The 18,796-nt window shown below is 41.8% G+C and overlaps 1 protein-coding gene across 1 annotated transcript in view; it reads right to left on the bottom strand.

The window, feature by feature from the left end:
- Window positions 1-18,796, bottom strand: part of LOC103081817 (maltase-glucoamylase, intestinal) — a 78,849-nt gene that overhangs the window by 32,635 nt on the left and 27,418 nt on the right. Inside the window, exons 15-25 of the mRNA XM_007466633.1 lie at window positions 16,439-16,610; window positions 14,978-15,094; window positions 14,255-14,409; window positions 11,960-12,044; window positions 10,632-10,688; window positions 9,971-10,095; window positions 7,235-7,323; window positions 6,524-6,573; window positions 5,927-6,094; window positions 2,464-2,616; window positions 1,219-1,416 (exon numbers count right to left, since the gene is read on the bottom strand). Coding sequence (XP_007466695.1) covers window positions 1,219-1,416; window positions 2,464-2,616; window positions 5,927-6,094; window positions 6,524-6,573; window positions 7,235-7,323; window positions 9,971-10,095; window positions 10,632-10,688; window positions 11,960-12,044; window positions 14,255-14,409; window positions 14,978-15,094; window positions 16,439-16,610 — 1,369 coding nt within the window. The remainder of the gene's footprint in view (window positions 1-1,218; window positions 1,417-2,463; window positions 2,617-5,926; window positions 6,095-6,523; window positions 6,574-7,234; window positions 7,324-9,970; window positions 10,096-10,631; window positions 10,689-11,959; window positions 12,045-14,254; window positions 14,410-14,977; window positions 15,095-16,438; window positions 16,611-18,796) is intronic.

The following is an 18,796-nucleotide window of genomic DNA, read 5'->3' as shown; positions in this document are numbered from 1 at the left end:
CGTGTTAATGTAGAGCTATACAGAAGTATTGTGAGGTTATAGGAAAGGAAATGCCTAACAATGTTTCTGGAAGACTGAGACAGTTTCATGAGGGAAAAGGCTGAGTCTTAAAAAGATTTTCAGTCATTAAACAAGCACAGAATGAAAATCAAGTGCTTCCTGGCAGAGATATAAATGCAAAGGCACAGAGAATGAAAAGAAAGAGGCAAATATTTTGGAGAGGCTGCTATATAATCAGGAGGTAGAATAGGAAAGAATTAAACCTGGAAACTTGATCAAGTTCATTTATTTCAAACCCATTAGGCACTTACCACTTGCCAGTGTTACAGGGAGGATAGAAAGATAAAAGAGTATCATCCCTACATTAGAAGATGTGAAAGAGCTCACTGTCCAGGTTGATATCAGATTGTCAAGAACATTTCAAGCAATGCCACACTGGCCTGAGTCTTTCATTTATTCTCTCAATAAACTTTTGAGAACTTACTATCTCCTAAGCTTTGTGTTACATTTCAGGAGCACAGAGATGAAGGGACAGATTCCTGTCCTTGAGAAACTTACAATTCAATAGTGAAAAAGATATCAAAAACAGCCCATCGCTTGTCCTGAGATGTAATTAAATCATGGGAGAGAAAGAGATCAGTACACTCTTGTAGGTATTTCATATATCCCAAATTCAGTGTTCAGAACTGAACTCATCATTTTATTTTGCCTAAGCTCAAAGCTTTTCAGTTTTCCCATCCCAGTTAATGTCACCACCATCCATATAAAGACATAAGCTAGAAACATGGTAATCATCTTGATGCTTCTCTCTCCCTCACAGACTACTTGTAATTAATCACCAGATCCCATAATGCTATTTCTCACTCTCTCAAAGATGTCCACTTCTCCATCTCCTTTCTGTACCTGGTTTAAGCTCAGTCCCTCATCTGGATTTCCTAACTGGTAGCCTCCTAACTTGTCTCTCCTTTTTCACTCTTGTCCTCCCAACCACTTTCCTTACAGTAGACACAGCAATCGTTTCAAAGTGCAATTTAGAACAGGTGTCACACTGTTCCATCAGTGGTCTCCAATTACTCTTAGGATAATGATCTAGTATATTGTAGCATGGCTAACTTAGAAGAGCAGACTGATTTCAGGGTTTTGTAACCTAACTAGCAAAGAATAATGGAAATGAAAAGTGCCAAGTAGGTACTTGACACGTATACTGTAAACACATACCTTAAACTGCAGCATGTTATCCTTATGGTAGGTCACATTCAGACGGAGGGAGTTCACGGGTACGGAGGGCAAAGAGGAGGCATACGAAGACTTTAAGGAGAGGACAGCTGTGGCCCCATGTAAGTCATACTGAACATCACTGACAGAGTATAGATCATTGACAAAATAGCACAAAGGGACTCCAGGAGAACCGGATACCTGAAAAGTAAAGCCAAATCCAGCTCAGCATGAGTTCTAAGATTATCAGATATAAAGGGGCTAGAAAAGGCAATTTGCAGGGAGATAAAGATAAAACCAGTCATTTCCTTATATACTCTTTGGTAGTGACATCAGTTTTCATTCCTGGTCTCCATGTAAAATATTTGTAAAAAAAAGTCCCACTCCCATCCTTACGTATTCTTCACATCCAGATAAAAACTCAGGTTACTTTGGAAGTCTGTCCTTTCTATGGATTTTAAGTAGTGATATAGGCACTGGTGCTGTGCTTGTGAAATTGTAGATTAAGTGTAGAGGATTTTACCACCTCACACTGTTAGGAACGGCCATCGTTAAAAAGTCTACAAATAACAAATGCTGGAGAGGGTATGAAGAAAAGGGAACCCTCCTGCACTGTTGGTGGGAATGTAAATTGGTGTGGCCACTGTGGAAAACAGTATAGAGGTTCCTCAAAAAACTAAAAATAGAGTTGATATATGATCCAGCAATCCCACTCCTGGGCATATACCCAGACAAAACTACAATTCAAAAAGATACATGCACCCCTATGTTCATAGCTGCACTATTCACAATAGCCAGGACATAGAAACAGCCTAAATGTCCATCAACAGATGAATGGATAAGGAAGAGGTGGTACACATATACAATGGAATACTACGCAGCCATAAAAAGGACTGAAATAATGCCATTTGCAGCAACATGGATGGACCCAGGGATTATCGTACCGAGTGAAGTAAGTCAGACAGAGAAAGACAAATACCATATGATACCACTTACATGTGGAATCTAAGCTATGACACAAACGAACCTATATCTACAAAACAGAAACAGACTCACAGACATAGAGAACAGACTTGAGGTTGCCAAGGGGGAGGGGGGTGGGGGAGGCATGGATTGTGAGTTTGGGGATAGCAGATGCAAGCTGTTATATAGAAGACGGATAAACAACAAGGTCCTACTCTATAGCACAGGGAACCATATTCAATATCCTGGGATTTTAATGTACATTAACACTGTCACTATGGTTACCTCCCAGACACAGCCGCGGGCGGTACAGTTTTCTGCAGAAGCACCATTCTCATCAGGATAACAGTCAATTTTTTCTGCATCCCTTATCTTCACATCCCACTCCACCGTGTATATTCCTCCCAGGACAAGATCAATTTCTGTGATAAGGGCCACCTGTAAGAATGGGAAAGTATCAAGCAAATGTAACCTCAGGACAAAGACCTTGTAAGGTCTGAAACTTCTTTTAGGAAAGAAAACATAAATCAGACCAGACTCTCAACAATCTAAGCAACATAGCACTGGAGCTTACACAAAGAGAGAGAGGGCAGAGATCTAACCAGTAACCACAGGGCAAATGGCACAATTCTATCAGAATTTGTACATAACATTTTGAAAAGAATCACGTCAACTACAACCTTCTGTAATCAGCCCTTTCTTTCCTCCCCTGACTCCTCTTCTGTTCCTTATATTGTTGGGAAGGCTCTCTTCTGCAGCCCCCTTGTAGCACAGCACACAAAAGCATGTGGTGTCACCCCATACTGAGCTCATCATTTTGTCCTCCATTCCCCAAACAGCATTCCCCATTGGTCTGGAGTAGGGGCAGGAACACAGAAATAAGAATCACATGTGGCCTGGGTTCTCCCCTCCATTCCACTGTGGAAACTTAGACAAACTATTTCAATTCCTTGGGTCTCAGTTTCACCAACTGCAACATTGGTGAATTGGCAAAATCATTACATTTCCTTCCATTTCTAACATCCCAACCTCTTCATTTCCCCAAGCCCAGAGCCTCAAGACTTGAAATTTTCTTTGAGTCCCATTCACTAATTCAAACACTTAATATTTTTCTACGTGTTTTTCTTATGGTCCTCTCCTCTTTAATTAGTAATTTCCATAGTGAAAGTTCTCATTTGTCTAGAGGCATAAAATCTCATGCTAAGGGTTATCATCCTTCTCCCAGTCTCTCCCCAGTCTACATTCATCTTGCACTTCCCTGTACCTCAAACCCCACCCCAGAACAACGCTCTCACAGTGGCACATATTGACTCAAGGATCAATATGAGACCCTTTGAGAATCAGATCAGATCCTTCTTATTTTGGCATCTAAAACCCTCCAAAATCTGACCACAAGTTAATCTGTCCAAACTGATCCCCTTCCAAAAGTGGATCCTACCTATTCCAGTTATTCAGTACTCACAGACTCACAAAAGGCTATTCTTGGTCCGAGACTGGCTTATCCTGATTCTTCAACCTTGACTGCTTTATCTAAGCAAACGCCTTTTCTAGGAAAATGGTGCTTACCTGTGGAACTTACTGCTAGCTGCCTGCCCCCTGTAAAATTCCCTTCTTACTATTTCAGTTTAGAGCACTAAAGTTCTCGATTAAGAACTAATTTTTTTGAAGCCATGTAACACAGCTGTGGCCATTAATAGGTAAGTGCAAGTCCATTGGCCAAGTATTTCTTTCTTGATTTAAGGGCCTGCCCCTCCCTTCCCTTCACCTTCAGCTTTTCCCTTTTCCTTCCAGCTTCTTCTTCTTTGTTTATTTTTATTTGTTCTCTAACAAGGCTAGAGTGACTGGAATTAAGCCACCATTTCTAATCACAAGAGAAGAAAAGACCTCAACCCTGACAACCTTGAGCCACTGAACCAATGCCAGCAACTGACTACTTCCTAAACTTCCAGCCCCATAAGGGAAAAAAATCCCAATTTGTTTAAAATACCATTTTGCTGAGTCTCCTGTCACTTGCAGCTGAACAAATCTCTACCAGATGTACCATCTTTCAAGGTCCAGCTCTAGCCCTGATGTCTCCAAAGGTTTGCTCAATGACTCTGTTAAGCTTTGAACATGAAATTGGGCAGAATATACATTAACATTTCCTAGAGGGTTGGGTGGCCTGTCCCCTTCCCAATAGTTTCATGTGTTTCTCCACCACCTAAATTCAAACAATAAAAGAGTTCCTTTGGTTGTATAGTTATTAATATATTTATCAAACATTTAATTAGTTTATTTTTATATGTGCATCTTTCAAATGGCTTGCACTTTGCTGTACACACAACTAGCCATATAATACTTTATTTCTAACTTTATAATGTATGCACCCTCAATGTATGTTGTCAAGACAAAATGTCAAATGCAACCAATATATCATTATAGTAGAAGATTAAATTTACTTATTTTTTCCAAATTTGGACGGTCCCTCACAAACCACGCTGACCCAGCAGCTCCCAATCCTAGATCATTTGGAGCACCTGTAGCAGGGGGTGTTGGGGGAAAGGATTCCTCGTAACACTAAGATTTCAGAGGAGCTGATTACAGCCTATCCAGGAACTTCAGCCCTCATTAAAAGTGAGGAAAAATTATTTCATTATTACCACCTAAACAAGTGAGTAGCCATTAGCTAAGCTTATCCAATTCTTTGACTTAAAATATTTCCTAAAAATGTATGTGTTGTAGTGAGAATCTATATAGCTCAATACAGTAAAAGAAAAAAAAAAGCACCTCGAAATTTTAATGAATGGGAATCCCACCTCCCACCTCAACCCTTCTAGCATCAATCAATCAGCAGCTTTCAGACCCAGTTTTCCTCCAATCCTGTTCCCGACACTCCTGACTTCGCTCTTCTTCTGTTAGAGTCAGAGAGGACAGAAGACTGAGGGACAGATAAGGGAATAAAGATGAAAGGACCAGTTTACCTCCTCCCATGTCTCAGCAGCTCCTTTGTTAATCCCAGCTCTGGCCCACTCTTTATTTTTTTCTGTCCTAACCCTCTGACTCCCCACCCCAGTCTTCACAGTGTGCTCTGGTCCTTCAGAAACCCATGCAGGGCTTCCCTGGTGGCGCAGTGGTTGAGAGAGACCGCCTGCCGTTGCAGGCGACACAGGTTCGTGCCCCGGTCCGGGAAGATCCTACATGCCGCGGAGCGGCTGGGCCCGTGAGCCATGGCCGCTGAGCCTGCGCATCCGGAGCCTGTGCTCCGCAACGGGAGAGGCCGCAACAGTGAGAGGCCCGCGTACCGCTGCTCCTACACCCTGTCCTGTCTGGCTCACGCCTTTATCCCTAACTGTGCTGCCTCTCTCCTTAAGCAATCTGCAACGCAGACAGATGAGTGGCATGCAAACAGCAACCCAGATTGATGAGTGACATGTCTAAGACCCCACAGCTGTTCATCTGTGCCAGAATTCAGACTGTTTTTTAACTATAGACTCATGGACTCCGGAATCAGCATGGATTTCAGATGCAGGGCCAAAATGATTCTCTCTCCTTGGAATCTAAAAGTAGGGACAAAGAGATTTCATTAGCCAGTATGAAAGCTTGAACTAAAAGACCAGATGGACTTACGAATTATGCATAAATAGCCAATCTGTAAAAAAAAAAAAAAAAAAAAAAAAAAAAAAAAGAAACCCATGCAACGTTGGCAAAAAGGAACATCATAAGCGATGAAGAATTCTTTACAAACTATCTCAACAAAATGGGGTTTTACCTGGAGGTTAGAATCATAAGTGACATTAGGAGAAACTTGAATTTTGACACCGCTGTGTTTCACTATAACATTGGTAGGTTCCTGGGTCCCAAGGATTTTAATCTCTTTAAATGCTAAATTATTGGGGTCTGTGTAGGTTGATTGCAAAATCTTCACATCCAAGTGGTTCTGCAAAACAGTTAAGTACAAAGATCTGCCTTAAATACACAGATTCTCAAATCACTCCAATACTTCATCCTAGACCGGATACTCAAGACCGCTCCAAATGGCTCTTAGCTGTCTCTACTAACGTGTGCTCAAGTACAAACTTATTTTTCCCCTGAGGGGGGCAGAAAAAGGAGAGAGAGAGAAACACACATACAGAGAGAGAAATTTTTTAAAACTTCATTTAAAAAGACTGCTTTGATTTATCCATATCATTGCCTCTTTTTACTAACATGAACGATTCAATTATTAGGTGTTAAGTCATAAACTGAAATGTGGTCACCTATTGTCATAAATGAAGCTACAAATAAAATTACACACATACACAAACACATATGAGTTAACGGCCAGACAAAAGCCCACACTTAAGATTCATAAAAATATACTACTCACTTGGGTGACGGAGAACTCACATAAGAGGTAAACTTTATTGGCCACAGTATCTGAAAGTGAGATTAAAGCAAGTCAGACTCTGGCCTGCCCACTACAGAAGGACAGATTTCATCCTGGCACTCCTTGAAGCTACATGTTGAGAATGACAAGATTAGAGAGAGTGTCCAAGGCCAAGACACTGTTTTCACTTTTCCTTCCTACCTTAACCTTGAAAAGGTTCCCTTCCAAGTGCTTCCAAGGCATATACCTCAAGCGAAGCTATTTCCTAAGCTTGAGCCACAAGAATCTTTAATGTATTGGAGACAGATTAAGAAGCATGGCTAGATTCGGGTGCACTAGAAAGGTGTCTTCTCACTGCCTGACTAGCACAGGTAGGTTTTACACATCATCCACGTTTGTTCATAAGTATTTGGAGGGAAGATGTGTGCAATGAATGGCAGAAACAGTCTAGAAAACATTTCTTTCAGGTGCCCTTTGATAATAAAATGAGAGCCTATATATGCAGCTGGCCAGTGGGAGAATTCTAAGAGGTAGAGATGTGTTTTCATTCCACCTGTGGTCCAACTACCACTATTCCTGAACAGCACAACCGAAATCAAAATTCTCTTGAGTGATTAATGTTACTGGGCCTGGTGAGATTTCTCCCACCGCTGAATGACCAGCAGGAGTAACTCGAAGATGCAGGTTTGGAAACGGCAACATTGTGCTCACCTTTCGTTTCCCCATCATCCCAGAAAAGTTCGCCTTTTGCTTCTTTGTTGTCATCCAGGGCAATGATAAGACCAAGAGGGTTCCTTCGACTGTGAGAAACAAGATTTATGTGAGAGGCAAAGACTTGGGACTCAAAGAATTTTGCTAAATGAGCTGTGAAGGATTCTATCAGATTTCAAATGGGACAGGTCACTAGCAGCAGATGGCTCTGCTTTTCTTCAGGCACAAAGGCAAAATCAACAGGGGCATCACTTTCTAGAATGGGTAATGTCACAGGCGACAGCACCACTCCAAACATTAGCAATAAACATCTATAAAGGAGGCAAGAATTTAATCACCAGAATCACTGCAATAGCTACAATAAAACCTGCTGATGCTATTATTATTTTGAATACAGACTATTAGAAGAGAAAGAAATCCGAGACAATAATTGGTTCAAGCCTAATCATTTTACAGCTGATACATGCAGGAGAAGTATTAACTGCTGTCAGGGGGATATATTTGTTCCCTGCCTAAGAACCATGTTGACTCAGAAAGCAAGAAAATACAATAAGGTCCATCTATATAATGGCAATTTTCCTAATTTGATTATTTATTATTAGTTCATTTCGAGAGAGGAAAAGAAAACATTCTAATTATCTGCTTTATAACTCAGAATATAAAACACAAAACACTACTCAAAAGATGCTGAAATAGATGCACATAGAGAAAGAGGGAGAAAGAAGGAGCAACTGCATTTAAATCTCTTATTTCGCCCCTCCTCTAGACCACCTCCCGATTTCCTACTCCTGTTGCATCCCTCACACCCCCTATTATATTCTTTCATAGGTCAGCCTTCCACTGTGCCCTGTGCAAGCCAGGTTCCAGTGTCAACAAAATCACCTGCTTTCACTTAACATGCATGTACTGAGTAGCTTTCATTGCTAGGAAGTCTAAGAGATACAAAAACAAATAGACCAGAACTACATTGATGACCTTAAATATTGTAAGAAAGATTAAATATATTCACCAAATAGTCAAAATAGAAAGTAAAGAGTGACACAAAAGTTAAAATCCTTACAGGAGTCCACAGTGACACTTCGAGCAGTATGGTGGCCTAAATATTCTGGAGGACACTGCATACTCTTAAGGACTCACCCACTAAACTACTACTTGGCCCTACATAAATTAAACACATCGTCCTTGAAGGGTGCTAATGTGAAACCCAAGTTGACAGCAGTCCTGGCTGGCAACCAAAGAGCAGGCTAATCATCTCTGGGGGAATGAGACCTATTTGGATCCTTGAGATCACCACATTTGAAAAACCAAAAAATTACTAAATACACGAGGTAACAAGCCAACATGAAAGAAAGTTGGCAAAAACAACTAACAATAGATTTAGATTCCACTAAGGATTTTATACAATAGAATTTTCAGTTACGAAGTATAGAATAACTATGACTGAAATACTTAACAATATTAAGGGAAAAAATGTATTAAAAAATGACCAGAAAGTTGGAAGTGGCAGCACACCCTCTGCTGGAATTGTTGGGGAAGATTTCTCGCAGATGAAATCAGAGTGTAATTTGGAAGATGATTAAGAATGTATCAGGCAAAGAATGCTGAAAAAGGTAATAAGTACTGAAGCCCAAATGCAGGGAAATAGATGAGTATGTTTGGAGAATAACAAGATTTTTGGCATGGCTGTTCTATAGGTGTGTGGTAAGGTGTGTCAGGAGACACAGGTTAACTTGAAACCAGATTATGATTGGCCTTGAACAACCTACTAATGATAGAATTTAGACTTTAACCTGGGAAGCAACAAATTGAGATCTTCACTTTGGAAAGACAATTTTGGTATCAGTGTGCAGAACAGCATGAAGCTGAATAGTTAGAGAAAAGGAAACCAGGTGGTATTTGGATATATAAGTATTTTCCATCAGTATCACAAAAGTTTAAATTTGAAAAATTATGGCAGTAAGGAAGGTTCAAAAGAAAAAGACTTCTAACCTCCAAAAAACTACATCTATTAAAAGCAAATTAGCTAATACATTTAGAGACACAGATGTGAATGTGTGCCTCTTTAGTACAGATGGAGTCTATAATTTGAGCATCAAAGAATCATCAAGGAGAAATGAGTGACATGAACGAGATTTGAAGTGCACAGGAAGTAATTTTTGAACCCCGTTTTGCATCACAAGAAAGAAATGGCTCAGTGGGAAGAAAGAAACAGGAAATTGACATCATAGGGGAGTGGAAAGTGGACCCCACTCCCTAGAAATGAGAATGAAGAGTCGAGTGCATAGCATGGTAGAATGATGGTCTGATAAAGGCAGGTGGAGTGATCAACAGACCCCGTCTGCCCGGAATTGAGATGTTTCCCAAAACATGAGACTTTCAGGGCTAAAACTGACATATTCCTAGGAAAACTAGGAAGGTTCACCACCCTCGGGGGGTGGGGGGTTAAGTCGGGGGGTTAAGGAAGGACAGGATTAAGGTCTTTCAAAATTCATTTGGATGCAGCTCTAACTCACAGCTTCCCCAGAAGAGGCCCACAGAAATCCAGGGAACAGAGTTTGATGAACACACACACGCACACACGCACACGCACACACGCACACGCACACGCACACACGTGCCCTTCCTCTCCACATTCCACATAATGCTTCAGCATCTTCTACATGGGCAACAGATGGGAACAGAAACAACTAAGTTTGTCAGCCTCCCCCTTAAAGGAAACTCCCAGCCATGCTATACCTGGCCACAGTGGTTGTGGCTGGCTGCTGTGTGGGGAAGATGTAGCCTCCTCGAAGGTGAAGTCCAATTTTGTCTCCAGGAAGTTCCATCTCCACTTTTTGCTTCCTCCATTTCACTCGGCCCCCCTGACGCACGTAGACAAATCAAACACATTGGCATGAGCACATCACCGCTACCTCTTAACCACACGTGGAGTTATCTCCAGCTCTTTCCTTCTCCCACCCAGTTGAATTGCTATCTAGTCAGGCATCAAGCAAGAAAAGGAAAAGAATTTAAGAACAATGGGTTTTGTGATCAGCTGGGGGCTTGGGGAATATATATCACGCTGAGGCTATTTGACATACATTATACAAACTGATAGTTTTCTGAACTAGAATCTCATTTATAACCAGGCTCAAATTGTCCACCAGCCCCAATATTCGCCCATGAGACATTCTACTTCCATCTTTATCTTGCTGCTGAATAAAGTATATGAAGGTATCTTTTTCAGATTTCATCATGACTGATGTCGAGTGACTTCATCTCACTTTATTGACTCTGCTATGAAATCACTGCAAACACGACAGAAACATTCCTCAGTGCATGGATAGATGTTTCTGTCTACCCAGATGTATCTTGTCTATGCAGCTTGAAGAGTTTAAGAAAAGTGAAAGCTACTTACAGTCTCATAGTCATACCAGACGGCATCAGGCACATATGCTGTCACTTTCTCTGCACCCTGAAATTAAAACAAACTATTGTCCTTTATGGCCCAGCCTCTGAAGGGGATAAAACTTCTTAATCACATGCTGAGAATGCATAAATGGCCTTTCTTTTCTCTACCAACTTGTGCTTTTCTTCTAACAGAGGCAATAACCTTGCCACGCAAAGAAAAATCCCAGATGGAACCGTATTAGGAATAATAATCATAGTATTGAAATAGGTGTTGTGGTAAAAATTCCAGCTTTAGAGTCACAGAAGCAGATGTGATGACAGTGAGGCAGGGAGACAGAACAAGGAATGCGGGCAGCCTCTAGAAGGTGGAAGAGGCACGGAAATGGATTTCTCCCTTACAGCCTCTAGAAGCAACCGGCCCCACCAACATGGTGATTTTAGCCCAGTGAGACCCATGTTGGGCTTCCTACCTCCAGAAATGTAAGATAATAGATTTTTGTTGTTATGAGCCACTGCATTTGTGGTAGTTTGTTACAGCAGCGACAGGAAACTAATACAGCCTCTCTAGACACAAACCAGACCAGTTAGCAGAGTCAACTGCAGCCAGGTGGAAAACAGGAAGAAGGACACGACGGTGCACAGAAGTGATGAGACAAGAACCAGGAAAATCTGGGACTCCCTTCACTGGTTGAGAGGCAAGTTCTGCTTGGAGGAAAGGATGTAAGAGAAGTGCCGTGAGACATCAGTGCTGTGAAGCTGGGCTTGGCAGAGAGGGCAGGGCTGGAGGGTGGGATTTGGAATAATTAAAAAAAAATTCCAGCTTTACACTGCGTACCTCATTTAATCTTCCCAAGAGTCTCCAGTGATACATACTATTATTATCTCATCTTACAGCTGAGGAAGCAGCACATAATTTCCCCCAGACGGCACTGGTACCAAGTGGCAGAGACAACAAACACACCCAGATCACCCTGACCTTAGAGTGAGTGCTGGGTCACTGCTCCCTCCTGCCTCTGCATCCTGGAACGAGTCATGATCTGCTATGAGAATCTGACAACACATAGGACAATTCTTAAACCCAGAGTCACCCGTAGATGCTTCTATACTGATTGGAAACTTGGTCAAGGACAAAAGACTTCTAGAGACAAAAATGTGTACCCATCAGATACCCATCTTCCCCAAACTCCAACACACCGTCTTCAAGGCTGCCCCAGCCACAGATGTTGGAAATGGGTTTGGAACAGAAAGAGGACAAATGGTTCCAAGAAGAGAGGATTCTGGAGTTACCAGGGGCAAGAACAGAGACCACCAGTGTGTCTCGGCGGGAACACTTGCCTCAGCCAGAACCGGAGTGATGAGGAGGCCGGGCCCCCATAAAAACTGTTGCTGCACATCCCAAGTGTTGCTGTCCTCGTAGAACCTAGAGACCAGAGAAATGTTCAATGACATCTAGGCCGGTGCTTTCTGGCAGCTCTCCCCCAAGCCTGTCTAAAACTTGAAGGCTCCCTGCCCGGGGCAAATTCCCCAAATTATTCCGTGACACCTATTCAATCCCTGTCTCCCCACTCCTGCAGGCAGATCCACTTTCCCTAGCCCCTGCACCCTCCTATTCTTTCCCCAATTTGGACAGAAGTTCTTATTTCAGTATCTCTATGCTAGGCAGGTTCCAGGCTATAATTCTATTTGTCATATCCCCCTTAAAAAAATAAGTAAAACAAGCAAGACATTTTAAAACTTCAGCTGACTATCCAAAAGGAACTAGATCTGGCCACCCAAAAAAAGCAGACAAAAACTTTACTCTTTTCTCTTTTAGGATACCTACCTTTAATAGAGAATTCTGGGAGACAGCAAGAACTTACCCACAATAATGAATATATAATATATATTATAATAATATATGCCTGAGGGCCTAAAATGTCAGACACAGAAGGGAATTAACTGTATTTTGATTTTGACAAGAAAAAGTCTCTTCTTTCGTAGACTATAAAATTATTCTGTTAATTTTTAATAAGCGAGACCTGGGTTACTTTTTTCTTTTTCTACGATATGACCAACATAGACCTCAAAGATGCCCCCATTGATGACCAGCAAGTATATCCTCCAATATCCAGGCACTTTGGCTTTCAGAACATCTGTGCTCAAAACTGTTAGAATGAATTCACTTAAAAGCCAACCAATAAAACTGGTTGAGGCTTTTATCTACATAGCATCAAACACAGTTCAACCTAATATCTCTATTTTCATGCCTTTTTTTTTTTTTTTTGCATCATGTACACAGAGCATTACTGTTCCCACTGTTCAAGCCCTGAGAAATGCTACCAAAGGCATGAGCGACTGGGGCAGGGTCCCCGCCTAAATCACAGCCTCCATCTCAAGCCAGTTCCGTACACTTCCCAGCACCATCTTCAATCCTCGGGTTTCTAAACAAGGCTTCCGGCTCCTTATTCTGACGGGGCCAGTCATAAGAAAGCAAACCCCACTGCAGAGCTACTCACTCTGCAGCCACCAGAGGGTCCCACAGCATTAGCTAGGAAGCGAGGACACACCCTCTCCTACTACAAATCTCCACCAAGCTTAAATTTCCCCGGTGCCTCACAGCAGCTTCCCCGAGATTCCAGCCCCGAAACAGGATTGCCTGGAAACCCCAGAACTATTTGCCGGCTAATATTATAGAGGCATCAGTTCATACTAAGTGGCCAGCTTTAAGGAAAGTCTCTTAAGTGTTCTTTTTTTAGAGTCAAATTAGAGCTACTCATTGGCTGACAATAAAAATTCTGAATTCAGGAAAATCCTCCATACTATTCTTATTAGTATGTAAATGACCTAGAGCCTGAACATGGTGCATTACAAAAGGACCATCAGGTTCAAGCTATCAAATCCTTTAAATTAAGGCTAAAGAAACTAAGGATGAAAGAACTTAAATGATTTGTCTTAGGTATAGAGTTAGTTGGTGGAACAAAGACCCCAAATACCACAACTTTTAGTCTAGTTCTCTCCCCAAAATGGAACAGGCTATAATACTTAAATATACCTAAAATAGTACACAGGCAGCAATAGCCTTGCTATATAACCAACTCGTTATTCAAGTTAAAAAAATATATCTGAGTAACTGTTTGGATTGTTTTAATTTCACTCATTTTTTTTGCAGTACGTGGGCCTCTCACTGTTGCAGCCTCTCCCATTGCGGAGCACAGGCTCCGGACGCGCAGGCCCAGCAGCCATAGCTCACAGGCCCAGCCGCTCTGCAGCATGTGGGATCTTCCCGGACTGGGGCACGAACCTGTGTCCCCTGCATCGGCAGGCGGACTCTTAACCACTGCACCACCAGGGAAGCCCCACTCATTTTTTTTTTAATATTTGCTTATTCATTTAGGATGCTGCCGGTCTTAGTTGCAGCTTGCGGGATCTTCGTTGCGGCATGCAGACCCTTAGTTGAGTGAGAACTCTTGGTTTTGACTTGCATGCAGGATCTAGTTTCCCGACCAGGGATTGAACCCAGGCCCCCTTCATTGGAGGTGCAGAGTCTTACCCGCTGGACCACCAGGGAAGTCCCTACACTCTTATATTTGATGATACAGTCAATGTCACCCAGTTACATTAACAAAATTCCTTTGGGCTAGGTGAACTTACTCATGCAGAAGGGGCCTGGCCACCGTGTCCCCCTGGCTGTGAGCACGGTAGAAGAGGGTGTAGAGATAGGGCAATAGAGCATAGCGGATGGTAAGGTAGTGCCTGGAGGAATTCAACAGCAGAGAGTCAGCTCCAAAGGAGGCAGGATCCTGGGCCTGGGAAGAAACAAGAGGTTGCAATTGACACCTGGTTACAAATAAGAAAAGCCTTTGGAGATATCAGACCCCATTCATCACAACCAAGAGTTTTGTTCCTGCAAGACCTGGGGCCTACCTTGCAAACTTTGCCTCTGAGCAGTAGGGTTGGGCAAAGGGAGATCATTCCACCAAGTTAAGTGGCCATTCTTCACCCTGCACTGCATCCCCCCTCATTCATTCTATGGGTGCTCTCGGTAGACTGCCATTTAAATAACTTTGAAGTATTGCCTCATTTGATTCTCACTACAAAATGAGCAATGCAAATAAAGTGTATAGAGGTTTGATGAAAAACCTTCACACACTCGCCATTTCCTTGACTGCCGTGGTAGAAACAGCAGGGGTTGTGTCGGCAGGGCATTTTAATGGTGCATCATGAGTCCTGGTTAATTGCAAACGGTGGTCCCAATTAGCCTAAGTGAAGCACCAGGTATGAAGTTGGCTCAACAGATTTCTCGGACAGGATGCAGGTAGATCCAGTCCTAACGTATGCCAAGTCTATTTTGATCATATCTCCTGGGAGACTTACCTTGTAGCCTTGGCCATTGTGATTCCTGGAAAATGGATAGAATGCTCCCAGCTGCATCCACCTCCTGCAGAGCTCTTCAGGAGCATCCAGTGTAAAGCCACATATGTCAGAACCCACCTGGAAGGACACACAGACAGCGACGGCATGTGTACCTCACTTCCATTACCACACCCTGCTCCTGGGCTTTGCTTTCTACCAGGGACCTCCCAGCTGTACTTGGCTGTACTAACCTCTTCCTGAGAAGGCTACTTCGGTGTGATGGAACTGGGCTAAATCCTATGTCCACTCTTTACTGCCAGGTGAATGCAAATGAATTACTTAACCCTTCTGTGCCTCAGTTTCCTCATTTTGTTAAAGTGGGCACTCTAGGGTTTTAGTAAATGAGATAATGGACGTAAAACACTTGATGCACAATAGTTTTTTGGTGAATAGCAACTAGAAATACCGTTGATATTATTACTTTGACCACAGCACTAGGAGAATTAATTTTCCAAAGCCTAATTCTGATCAGGTCATTCATCTATTCAAAAATCCCCAGGGTCTCCTGCTGCCTGCCCTACTAGCGCCTCAAAACCTGGTTCCAACCCACCTTTCCAGCATCATTTCTCATTCCAGTCCTACACTCCAACCTTTGGGGACACTCAAATTCTGCCCCTTGCTGGTCTCAGTCTTAAAATTTCTCAGTCTTAAAATGACCTCCCCCCATCAGTCTGATAAAACATACCCACTTTCAAGGTTAAACTCAAGTGCCATCTCTTGCATGAAGTTACTATTTACTCTCTCCTGGGACTCCCATTGTTCCTTGTACTCTTGTTACAGTTGTTAAGTACCTTTCTCAGGATTTCTTTTAACATTTAAATGACATGTTCCTGTTTGCACTTTTACCCTAGCTTGTCATAATTGTGTGTGTGTGTGTGTTTATATATATGTATATATATGTATATATATATATATATATATATATATATATAGAGAGAGAGAGAGAGAGAGAGAGAGAGAGAGAGAGAGGGAGAGAGAGAGAGAGAGAGAGGGGGAGAGAGGGAGAGAGAGACTTTGGGGGTGTGCGGAAGGAAGGTGTTTCTGTTACTATATTTATGTTTCTCTCCACCCTCACCATGCATACCTAGTTCAATGCCTTGCTCGAAGTAAGAGCTCAATGAACAGATATGCTGAATTTAACTAAAAGATGCCAACTGTAACCTTAAGGACATGTGCACTTTTTTGTGTGTATGTTGTACTTAAAAAATATATATTCCAACGATACCACTTCAAGCTTGCACCTTCTATCCTTATAAGGCAGTACAGGAAAGAATGTTGTGGTATCAGTGTCATACTGATGTGGATGAAGCACATAACCCTCCAGACTTTAAATCCCTGGGCCATGGAGGGCAGTAGAGGGGAGCTTTATCATTTGAAAAACTTCTAGCATGAGGCATTCTGGGGACTGGGATGTGGACTCACCATTGGGATACCAAAAAGGCTGAACTCGAGCATGCCAGCGATGGACCATCGAAGGTCATTCCAGGTGGCTGCGTTGTCTCCTAACCAGTGGGCTGCAAACTTGCCAGACCCCGCAAAGGTAGAACGGGTTAAAATGAAGCTTCTCTTGTTAGGGAACACAGTCTTGACAGCTCTAGAAAGGGAGAGAGACTTAGGGAGTCAATGTGTGACCTTAGCGTGTCGTAGCCCAGAGGTTAGAGTGATAATATCGAGGATCTCAAGTTAATACCGCACTCTTCTCTTCTAGTTCTCTCCTGTAGAGTTAGAGCTGCTGTTGGGAGCAGACTGTACCATTGAATATGTTTATATTTCGTTTTGTTTTGTTTTAGGCATTTTATGTACATCATTAACTCCATAATTTCAAAGTTCAGTAGAAGGATACTGAGCCAGTACCTAAAGCCCCAAAGCACATGAAGTCTCTAAGTTACTTAACCCTCCATACACCAGTCTATAACAGTATGGCAGAGAGGAAAAGACATGGGCCTTGGACTCATGCAGAAATGAGTCCAAATTTTGCTCTTACATTTTATTAGCTGTTTCACCTCAGTCAAATTACTTCCCTTTCTTTCTTCCAACCTTCCATTCATTCATTTATTCATTCTTTCTTTCATTATACACAGTACACAAATACTTATTGGATTCCTTCCTCCCTATGTGACCAGGATTTTCTTCATTCATTCAATAACAACAACCATACTTATCTTGCCGAATTTTGTTTTTATATTCTTTTTTCTGTATTGCTGGTTTACTTTTTTTTTAATATAGCAAGTTCTTATTAGTTATCTATTTTATACACATCAGTGTATACATGTCCATCCCAACCTCCCAATTCATCCCACCACCCCCACCCCGCCTTCCCCCCTTGGTGTCCATACGTTTGTTCTCTATATCTGTGCCTTCATCTGTACCATTTTTCTAGATTCAACATATATGCGTTAATATATGATATTTGTTTTTCTCTTTCTGACTTACTTCACTCTGTATAATAGTCTCTAGGTCCATCCACGTCTCAACAAATGACCCAATTTCGTTCTTTTTTATGGCTGAGTAATATTCCATTGTATATATGCACCACATCTTCTCTATCCATTCATCTGTTGATGGGCATTTAGGTTGCTTCCATGACCTGGCTATCATAAATAGTGCTGCAATGAACATTGGGGTGCATGTGTCTTTCTGAATTATGGTTTTCTCTGGGTAAAGGCTCACTAGTGGGATTGCTGGGTCATATGGTAATTCTATTTTTAGTTTTTTAAGGAACCTCCATTCTGTTCTCCATAGTGGCTCTATCAATTTACATTGCCACCAACAGTGCAAGAGGGTTCCCTTTTCTCCACACCCTCTCCAGCATTTGTTGTTTGTAAATTTTCCGATGATGTCCATTCTAAATGGTGTGAGGTGATACCTCATTGTAGTTTTGATTTGCATTTCTCTAATAATTAGAGATGTTGAGCAGCTTTTCATGTGCCTCTTGGCCATCTGTATGTCTTCTTTGGAGAAATGTCTATTTAGGTCTTCTGCCCATTTTTGGATTGGGTTGTTTGTTTTTTTAATACTGAGCTGCATGAGCTGTTTATGTATTTTGGAGATTAATCCTTTGCCCATTGATTCGTTTGCAAATATTTTCTCCCATTCTGAGGGCTGTCTTATCATCTTGTTTATAGTTTCTTTTGATGTTCAAAAGCTTTTACGTTTCATTAGGTCCTATTTATTTTTGTTTTTATTTCCATTACTCTGGGAGATGGGTCAAAAAAAATTTGCGGTGATTTGTGTCAAAGAGTGTTCTTCCTATGTTTCCCTCTAAGATTTTTACAGTGTCTGGTCTTACATTTAGGTCTTTAATCCACTGTGAGTTTATTTTTGTGTATGGTGTTAGGGAGTGTTCTAATTTCATTCTTTCACATGTACCTGTCCAGTTTTCCCAGCACCACTTATTGAAGAGGCCGTCTTTTCTCCATTGTATATCCTTGCCGCCTTTGTCATAAATTAGTTGACCATAGGTGTGTGGGTTTATCTCTAGGCTTTCTATCCTGTTCCATTGATCTATATTTCTGTTTTTGTGCCAGTACCATACTGTCTTCATCACTGTAGCTTTGTAGTATAGTCTGAAGGCAGGGAGCCTGATTCCTCCAGCTCCGTTTTTCTTTCTCAATATTGCATTGACTATTCAAGGTCTTTTGTGTTTCCATACAAATTGTGAAATTTTTTTTCTAGTTTTGTGAAGAATGTCATTGGTAGTTTGAGAGGGATTGCACTGAATCTGCAGATTGCTTTGGGTAGTATAGTCATTTTCACAATGTTGAGTCTTCCAATCCAAGA

The sequence above is a fragment of the Lipotes vexillifer genome, unplaced genomic scaffold, assembly GCF_000442215.2.
Source record: "Lipotes vexillifer unplaced genomic scaffold, Lipotes_vexillifer_v1.1 scaffold71, whole genome shotgun sequence".
Lineage (NCBI taxonomy): Eukaryota > Metazoa > Chordata > Mammalia > Artiodactyla > Lipotidae > Lipotes > Lipotes vexillifer.
This window is presented reverse-complemented; position numbering and strand designations above follow the sequence as displayed.